Source organism: Solanum lycopersicum, chromosome 3 (assembly GCF_036512215.1).
Source record: "Solanum lycopersicum chromosome 3, SLM_r2.1".
Taxonomy (NCBI): domain Eukaryota; kingdom Viridiplantae; phylum Streptophyta; class Magnoliopsida; order Solanales; family Solanaceae; genus Solanum; species Solanum lycopersicum.
This window is the reverse complement of record NC_090802.1, coordinates 7867427-7877497: the sequence shown is the minus strand read 5'-3', so window position 1 is coordinate 7877497 and position 10071 is coordinate 7867427. Positions and strand designations below refer to the sequence as shown.

Below are 10071 nucleotides of genomic sequence, written 5' to 3'. Positions count from 1 at the left end.
TTGTTTAGATCCCCCACTAGATGACTCAAGTCTATTTTTATACGGATAGATATGTTGAAAAAATTCAGCACTATCTGATTCCATTAACTTATTATCATGAATATCCGGATGTTCGGACTTATGAACCAAAAATCGACATGCCTTACTATTTTTGGCATATCCAATGAATACACAATCCACAGTCTTAGGTCCTATTTTTACCCTCTTAGGCATAGGAACTTGGACTTTGGCTAGACACCCCCACACTTTGAAATATTTCAAATTGGGTTTTCTACCTTTCTATTTCTCATATGGAATTACATTTGTCTTTGAGTGAGACACTCTGTTAAGTATCTGATTTGCTGTAAGGATATCTTCCCCCCACAAGTTCTGCTGTAAAACTGAACTTATAAGTAATGCATTCATCATTTATTTTAAAGTTCAGTTTTTCCTTTCTGCAATTCCATTAGACTGAGGAGTGTAGGGAGCAGTAGTTTGATGGATTATTCCATTTTCTAAACATATTTGTGCAAATGGAGATTCATATTCTCCACCTCTATCACTTCTGATCATTTTGATCTTTTTATCTAACTGATTTTCAACTTCAGTTTTATATTGCCTAAATGCATCTATTGCTTCATCCTTACTATTTAGCAAATAGACATAATAATATCTAGTGCAATCGTCAATAAGAGTTATGAAATACTTTTTCCCACCACGTGATGGTGTTGAATTCATGTCACAAATATCAGTGTGAATCAATTCTAAAGGATTTGAATTCCTTTCAACAGATTTATAAGAATGCTTAGCATACTTAGATTCAACACAAATTTGACATTTTGATTTATTGCATTCAAATTTTGGCAAAATATTTAAGTTAATCAGTTTTTGCAAGGTTTTGTTATTAACGTGTCCCAAACGTTCATGCCATAAACATTTAGACTCAAGCAAGTAAGAAGGAGCAAAATCTTTATTCATATCAACTGCAATTACACTGAGTTTGAAAAGGCCATCACTAAGGTAGCCTTTTCCTACATACATATCATTTTTGCTTACCACTACTTTATCAGAAAAAAAATACACATTTAAATCCATTCTTGGTCAGAACTGGAATTGAAACTAAATTATTTCTCAATTCTGGAACATATGAGACCCTATTCAAAGTCACCATTTTGCCTGATATCATCTTTAATAGGACATTGCCAGTTCCTTCCACCTTTGCAACAACGGAGTTCGCCATAAATAATTTTTCATCTGTAAGTGCTGGAGTATATGATGAAAATAATTCTTTGTTGGCACAAACATGGCATGAGGCACCAAAATCTATCCACCATTCTCTTGGATTTCCAACCAAGTTACATTCTGAAAGCATTACACAGAGATCGTCCATTTCTCCTTTGCCAAATTTGCTTGATCCTTCTTTTTCTTTTCCTTCTTTGGACCCCGGCATTCATTAGCCCTATAACCATGTTTACCACAATTAAAACAGTTTCCATTGAATTTCTTCTTAGGAGGATTGCTTTTTGGACCAGATGCTTTCTTTCTTTTCTTTAATTTTGTGGAATCTTCTTCAACAAAATTTACTTCAGATATTGCTGAATTACCACGTGACCTCTTTTCTGCAGCCTTATGATCTTCTTCGATTCTCAACCTTACTATGAGATCTTCAACATTCATCTCCTTGCGTTTGTGTTTCAAGTAGTTTTTAAAGTCCTTCCACAATGGAGGTAACTTTTTAATAATTGCAGCCACTTGAAAAACATCATTCACAATCAATCCTACATTAAAGATTATGTGAGTATTAAGGGAAAACTTAATATTTCTAACATAGGCATTAAATAAATTTATACATTCAGCAAGGAAATCATGGATTATGACCTGCAATTCTTGAACTTGGGTGACGACAGTCATACTGTTTATAATCTTATAGTCCAGAAATTTTGCCACAATGAATTTCTTCATTCTGGTATCTTCTGTTTTGTACTTCTTTTTCTAAAGCATTCCAGAGTTCTTTTGAGGTTTTGACATTGTTGTACACATTGTATAGATCATCTTGCAGACCACTCAAAATATAAATTTTACACAAAAAATCTGAGTGTGTCCATGCTTCTGTTACCAAGAATTGTTCATCAGCCGGAGTTTCATCTAACATAACAAGAACATTCTCATTAATGAACTTCTGTAGACTCAACGTAGTGAGATAGAAGAACATCTTTTGCTGCCATTTCTTAAAGTCGACTCCATAAATCTTTGCAGGTTTCTCAGCTAGCACAAAGGCTGCATTTGAAAGATTATGTGCAACCGTTGTTGTTGCAGCACTTATTGTTCCAGCATTTGTTTGACTTGAATTAGTCTTTTTTTTCTGTCACAAATGGCAGATAAATTAAGTATTTGAAATACTAACAGTAAAGAACAAATCTTTACACAAACTATTTCTGCTTTAACGATAAAGCTTTTATGTTCTTTTAATCGTTAATCGAATGAACTTTAAAAATTCAAGCAGGATAGAAAACCATAAAGGTTTTAATCTCCAGAAACCTCAAATACAGAAATTGTTAAATTTCTTAAGATTGTTATCCTTATAGTAACTTGTAATTATAAGGTTACTAAACAGAAACAGAAATAAGATGAAGCAAAAAATACATAAAATACAAGAATTAATCCGAGTCCACATAAACTACTGTGTGTCCTTAAGAAATTTAATCCCCTCACTGTACCCAAGGTTATGGATTAATTTCTCCCAAGATAAAACGGATTAAACTTGTTAAAGAAATAGCGGTACCTCAAACTTCTTTAACTTCAACGAACTTAAGAACAACAACAAGTCACACACACTCAGTCGATCGACACTTTGATTTTATTTGAGAGAAAAATAAATGCAGAGAAGGAGAAAAAATTTCAGTGTTTTTAAAAAATCAAAAATTGACTTCCTTTTATAGCCATTTTCAGCAAGGAACGTGTTTGTTCAGTGAAATCTGTTCAGACCCATTTTATCCAGAAAGTAGTGTCTTTTAGAAAAAATAACAACTTTTCGGAAAATTGTGTCTGTTACGAAAATAACGACTTTTTGGAAAGTAACGACTTTTCAGAAAGTAACGACTTTTCGGAAAGAGTATGAATTTTTCAGAATGTTACCGTTACCCGCAAATTTATAAGAGATAATTTTAACACGATTTATTTGATTTAACAAAAACTGATTAAATAAATTTTGTCCAAAAAATTTATCAATCAATCACATTATTTGCCAAATCCAAATCCAAATCCAAAGCCGAGGCCGAGCGAGCGACGACGAAGACGGCGCGAGGGGGCATCTTCTTCTTAGCTCTTTAAGAAGTAATGGAAGTGTTTACTTCTATATGGACAACAATTTCCCTTTCTTTTGCCGATATGGGAGAAATAACTTTTCATTTGCACTTTGCAAATGACTTTTCATTTTCCCTCCAAAGTAGTTCCCTCACTTTTCATATTCTCTCTTTTCTTTTCGCATTCACACTTGCTAAAACCCAACACTATCTTCTCGCCACAGAGAAAGGAAAGCACTACCAAACCAATAAGAAAGAGAAAATTTATGATGTAAGGGTCTAGCTGGCTTGGTTCTCTCTTACTCTTGTCTACACTCCCCTAGGCCTTTGTTAGTAGGTTTTTCTTTTGCCTAGTTTTGTCCCAAACCAAAGAGGAACAAAGAAAAAGTACGTAATGGACATACCTTTAACTCTCATGTCTTAAGGACGAGATATTTTTACAATTTCATTAATATTGTCTTATCCCATGATAAGTGTTCCAACTAATGCAGTTACCATATTCAGTTCAATCACAATATTAGTTACATATGGTGTAAAAAACCAAATTAAAGAACTTACTAAAAAAAATATGGATATATCAATACAGTTGTACAACACTACATCTTCTTATTAAATTAGATTGAACAGTAATATGAGCAGATTGTGCCATTAGTGTTGCGCAGCTAATCAGGCTTTTCATCAGCTAAAAAAAGAAAGGAAGGAATTTGAGAAACTACAATATTTTCTTTCATAAATTAGTTTTGATGACAATAAATTTTGGGGTTTTAATTAAGTAAGTCACGATGCTGTTATATCCAATTGATTTGGTTTTCTCAAAATCAGCTAGTGGACTTGAAATTATAGATTCATTCGTGATCCACATGACTTAAACAAAAATTCTATATTTTATCCACCTAGTGATGTTTTAGTTGAATTTCGAAGATTCTGATATCAATTAAGAACACTCTTCGAAATATATCTTATATATATATTTACTACAATAGAACATGCTCACTCTTTCTAAAATAAACATCCGTAGATACATTGTTTCCTTCAATTTAAAAAAGGAAGGAACTAACACAAAGTATCTGAACAAAAAATACGCTGTAATTTAGAGTACTTAATTAGTGAAATAATATTATATTCATTCAGCAGAAGGACACATGATAACATTAAAAAGAAGCTTGGGTTAATTTAAACACAAACTCCTTTAGTTGAAGTACCATTTCACTATGTCTATTGGAAAAGAACTCCTAGCTACTGAAGGAGTTATGATCGGGTAATTTGTAGAATGCATTATAATATAGAACTAAAGATTGATCACGTGATAATTTGAGTTAGAAAAAAAATAATAGATAATTTTTTGCTTTGAGGCTTGAAGAATCACTTTCTTTCAAGAGTCATAGGGACTACAAGCAATTTTTTATCAGAATACATTAAAGCCTGAAACCTATGTGCAATTGAATATGCTGATAGAGAGGGTAAAAGTCACACATTGATTGGGCAGTGGACCGGTGGTGGTGTCCTCAATGGACTATGAAATCCTTCCTTCATGAGCTAGGTTTTTGTATTGAGTTATGGCTAGGTGTCATATCTTTACCTAATATAAAATTTAGATCCATCATTGTTCGAGCACCTGGTTCGCGTGTCAGTTTGGAAATCCTCCCCTAATGAACTAGCTTTTAGGGTTGAGTTAGAATCAAGTAGTGTCATATTTATTACTTACACCACATCCGTAAGTTCACGTAATTATAGAAGCAGTCAAGGAAACCTTTCCGATAAAAATCTCATTTAATCTCATTTTCTGAATTGATACAACCTTTGTGTTCAATTAATCTATTTATATATTATGACATTCATGTTTATAATCACTTGTTTCAAGAATGATCTTTTATATTTCTAATCATTAAGTGAGTAAAATTTTATCACATGAATTGAAAGACGTAAGTTATTACTATAAATTGTAACGAAACGAGATGACAGACTTCATTATGTTCATAGCTAATAAATGAGATAAGATGTTTTACTCATCTAACTCAATTACATAGGGTTGGAAGCCAAGTTGGATATCATCATCTGCTTGTCCTCCTTACATGAGTAGTGCTTCTTTTATGTCTTAAAGGCGCCTTTGACAATAAAGGAATGAAGACGGAGGCGTGACTACAAGGCACTTGGAAATGGACACGATATTTTTATTCGACCTTTTTTAAATTGTCCCACATTTATAAAATGAATGAGGTATAGATCTTGCACATTTTGCGCCTCATTATCTTGCCTCTATCAATGAGAGGTCAAAGATTCAAATCTTTACAGGTTAACAAAGTAAGACATGCCATTTTTGTATATATGGAACTTGTGAGAACCTCGATTAATTCACACTCAAAATTAAGTCTACCCTTGGTCATGAAAATGAATATCTTTTTCGAGGGAATGAAATTTAAGTTGTCTTGTTACATTGGATTTTGAGAAATTCTAATTGATTAAGGCTAAAAATCGTTCTATTTAAATCCACAATTGAAAAGGAGGGAAGTAGAGTAGCACTAACATTGAGTTGGAATTTAGTCGGTGAATTCAAGATTAAAAAGAGAAATTAAACAAACAGGATGGGATTAAAGCATTTATGAGAAGCCAATATACAACTACGCCATGTTTAGGCACAAAATAAAGTTTTTGGAAAAAGTAATAATGTTTTCATGATTCACGATACAAAAGAGGTAGACCTGAGATTTTTCCCTAATAAATTCAATGAAGAAATGAAATTAACTATTTGACCATAAACTTTGGATTAAATTTTAAAAATCTATGCTTGGATAATTTCCAAGTTCCAAAATTATGTTCTTCTCGAGAGAATTTTCACTTTCACTCACAAAAATTCAATTTATTTCAAGTAAAATGTACGTTCAAACATAAAATCAAATTTCAAAATATGACAACTCAGAAATTCAAATTTTTAAATTTCAACTTCAAAATTTATGCTCAAATTAACATGAATATCATGCATGACACTTTATAGTTCTCGTGATTCTAACATCTTGGTGGTTTGAATTTACAAATAAGTCTACTATTAATTAAGAGTGTGAGTCTATCTTAAATGACCTCATTTAAGGAAATACTTACGGTTTGAGGTGTGTCGATGAAAATGTCCTTAAGAATATTTCACTTGATTTAAGTACATATTCTTGAATTTAACAAGCTCTTCTATATAAAATATGAGTGAAATATTTAATTAGAAATAAATCTAACACATTTATAGAATATATGGGAGAAGAAATTAATCTTCATCTTTACTCTCATTAGGAGAAAAAACTACTTTAAATTACATACATAATTATAAAGCTAGATATAGACTAGATGATGTGACCCATCTCTTTGTATAGAAAATTACTACTATATTTTATATTACATTTTTTGAAATTTTTACTTCATTATTTTTATTAATCAATTCGTTTGATAAGTATAAAAAAATAATACACCTAAATAAATCTCATGAGTTATATAAAAAACCATATACCTTTGAATTCTCACTTAATTAACTACATGCCATCTTAATTCCCTTCTATCTAATTCTTGTATCAATCTATAAATATCAATTATGTATGGAGTTGTTGGATACTTATTTTCATTTTCTCGTTTGTAATAATTATCTTTTTTCCTTTATTTTTTCAACGCAAATGTATTTAGTAATTAATAGAAAGGACATAAAAAAAAGTGACGTGAAAATATGGTCATAACTTAGATGAGTATTGAGTTTGAAATGAACATGAAAAGCGAACACATTTTTTTCCTTTGACTACAGATTAAGCAAACAACTACTGATTTCTAAGGGGCAGAGTAGCCTTTCTAAATTAGAAGAAAGGTGAAATTGTTGAAACAGGTACAGTTGAAATTTTCTCAGGCTTCGGAGCTAATAAAATTTGAATCTCACTTTTTGACATATAAAATGTATATGGTGATTAATCAAAGTCCTTGTTGTAGAATTTGCAGCAAGTTTTCCTCTTTATAAAACCTTGTTATATAATAGTCGTGAGCTAAATTAGTGAAGATGCGCCCAATCCCTTGCTTCTTTCTCCAACTCAGAATTAGACTCACCAGGGTAGTTAATAGTTTTAGTTTTCTAGAAGTGCGTGATTTGACGGTCTTTCTCAATCACTCTCCACAACATAATCAATGTCTCTTTTAGATAGTTGAGGTTATTCTTTTTCTTCCACTGAATGGAATTAGTTCATAGTTTATAGATTCTTCTTTTTTCTTGATTGGATAATAATTAATAATATGTGGTCACCTTCTTCATCCTCTTGTGATAGTTTCTTATATTTTTGTTGTTCATCCTTATTAAGGCATTAGTGCTAGCTGCTCATCCATCTTGAAGGAGATAGGGAGGAATTAGTATGTTCTGAAAGACTTCTTCCTCTCTTCTGGTCCCTCAATCCTGGCTTAATTCTAATCCTCCTTTATTAGGCGGGGCTAGTGGGTTTAGGTATCGAGAAACAGAATGCGACAACTATTTTAAGACGAAGGCAATATTAAAGTAAGTGATAAGGTAGATTTTCTCTCTCTTTTCTTCCATCGTGACTTATAACGGTCCACAAGGCTACAAAATAGTAATTAATTTGCTATAAGTAAGTGGCGATTAGAAAAAAAAAGATTTAAAAATATATATGCCAAACCATCCAATAGTTACATTCCATAACGTTTACAAAATAAAATGTTTACTTGAGCACTTGTTGAATGCATATACTTGCAATTATAAGAAGATAATTTACGCAAAAAAGTTATCTTAAATTTGATACCCTAGCAAATTAAGTACAAGTAGCATCTTAATAAGGCAAACTAAAATATCTAAAATGCAATAAAAAAAATTGTATCTAATTTATTGCAAGCAAAGGGGTGTTGGGATCTTCTGAACCTGCAAAACATTTGCAATGGGGCCCCGAATCAACTTGAAGCGACAAGTTTCACCATAAGCTATTTTGTTATCTTTTCGAAAGGCAGACCATCCTTCTTTTATGATAACCATACTCCTAGTATACTCTATTTCCACTTTCCATTCTACTCCTTCTTCATTAACCAACCTCATATTCTTCATGTTTAATATGTCTGTTTGTTGGGCAAATCTCAACGGGATAGCCTAAAAAACATATTCATCAAACAAACAGGATCATTAGATTTTCTGGAAAATAACTAGAATGTGCAAATCTAGCGAATTAAAAACACAATGTAAAACTATTAAACCTTACCATACAAGTAGCATGTGACTTTTTTATAACCATTTCAAAAAACGGATTGTCACCAGTTAAGTCCACCAAACTGTATCGACTGCTATAGTTATTTGGACCAACTTTTTCACTTATACTATGAGCTTGTCCAACCTCCTTATCTGTAACACCTTGACATAAGTATAACAACTAGTACAATATTCTACTAATGAATTCACTTAATTAATAGCTAATAAAGCACTTAAGATGTTTACTTACGCTTCTGAATTACATTAGCATTAGCTTGGGCAACTAGAATATCTTCCTCTTGTTCATCTGATTCAATATCTTGATCTATTGGATATTCAATTTCTGTTTTACTCTGATCATATATAGCGACAGCAAAGTGACAACGCGGGTTGTATGTGAATATTAATATGCTCTTGACTATTATTGAGTAATAGTCACAAAAATCACTCCATCCCTTAGCTAGCCAAATTTGGCCTTGAGAATTTTCCACTTCAACCTCCCAAACTTTTCCATGGGGAGCCTCAAGAAACACGGGGTTTAACATCTTCTCGCAGTATCTTTTGGCAAATACTACTGGAATCCTCTGCGTGCAAAAGAAATGGCAAATTTAATTTCATACAAATATAATTAGTTTAACTTATATCTTGGACTAAATCAACAATTTACAAGGACTAAAATTACAATTAATTACTTACCAGACGGCTTAATTCATCTAATGAAGTAATGATTTGGATGAACTTAGGGTTGTTGGGAGAAGAGCTCCTTAAGGAAGATCCATGGAACTCGTTTGCCATGATAGATGGTAGGATGGGAAATTGTTGAAGAACTTGTTTAATATATATATATAGGAGTTTGATTCACGAGAACCATTCACAACCCGCTCACGAGAATTCTATTGTATTTCTGTTATCACATGATTCTTGTGATGACTACTGTATTGCTTTGTCTTGGAATAATAACCAGATTGTTTTTTTTTGACTTCTTTTTAAGATTCATTCACCTAACCCTATAAATTACCACTTATTTACACTCACGTGAATGTGACTACTATTGCTTTGTCTTGGAATGCACAAAGATAGTTTTTTCCTTTTTCTTTTCATTCTTTTTGACTTCTTTTATAGTCTCATTCACCTGACCCTATTAATACTTATTGACACTAGCACTATTATTCTACGTTTTATTTATACTAACTAGTGAAATTTGCGGCGATTGTAGAAATATATTTAAATTTATCATATCATCTTTCTTAGGATATTGAAATAATTTTTAAACAATATATATTTTTGAGTTAATTCATAAATGTGAATCATTTAAAAGGTATATGCAGTGTATGAGCATTATTTATATCAAAACATATAATAATGCAAGTTTGCTACTCCAATCCAAAGATAGTCTGCAAAACTTTAATTCTTAAAAACTAATCCGAAGAAAAAAACAAATGTTTTTTGAAATACTAAAATAGGGCAAGTCCCCAACTGTCGCAATGGTGTGAGTCCTTTTCTATCTTCTCGCCACAGAGAAAGGAAAGCACTACCAAACCAATAAGAAAGAAGGAAATTTATGATGTAAGGCCCTAGCTGGCTTGG

General features: G+C 32.0%; 1 protein-coding gene across 1 annotated transcript; it reads right to left on the bottom strand.

Annotated features, from left to right (window-relative positions):
* Positions 1–1350: 1350 nt before the first annotated feature.
* LOC138347347 (B3 domain-containing protein Os03g0212300-like) lies at positions 1351–9279 on the bottom strand. Its single transcript, XM_069295467.1, has 6 exons — positions 9181–9279; positions 8735–9068; positions 8498–8637; positions 8167–8388; positions 2130–2341; positions 1351–1438 (listed from the first exon to the last, which is right to left on the bottom strand). Exons 1-6 carry the CDS (start codon positions 9277–9279, stop codon positions 1351–1353), a joined length of 1095 nt encoding a protein of 364 aa, XP_069151568.1.
* Between the last annotated feature and the right edge of the window lie 792 nt (positions 9280–10071).

Coding starts and splice junctions, on each gene's coding strand:
- LOC138347347 (XM_069295467.1), bottom strand. CDS start 9,279: ATGGCAAACGAGTTCCATGGATCTTCCTTAAGGAGCTCTTCTCCCAAC. Junction 9,069..9,180: donor TAGATGAATTAAGCCGTCTG/GTAAGTAATTAA, acceptor TTTTGCACGCAG/AGGATTCCAGTAGTATTTGC. Junction 8,638..8,734: donor TGCTAATGTAATTCAGAAGC/GTAAGTAAACAT, acceptor AAGGTGTTACAG/ATAAGGAGGTTGGACAAGCT.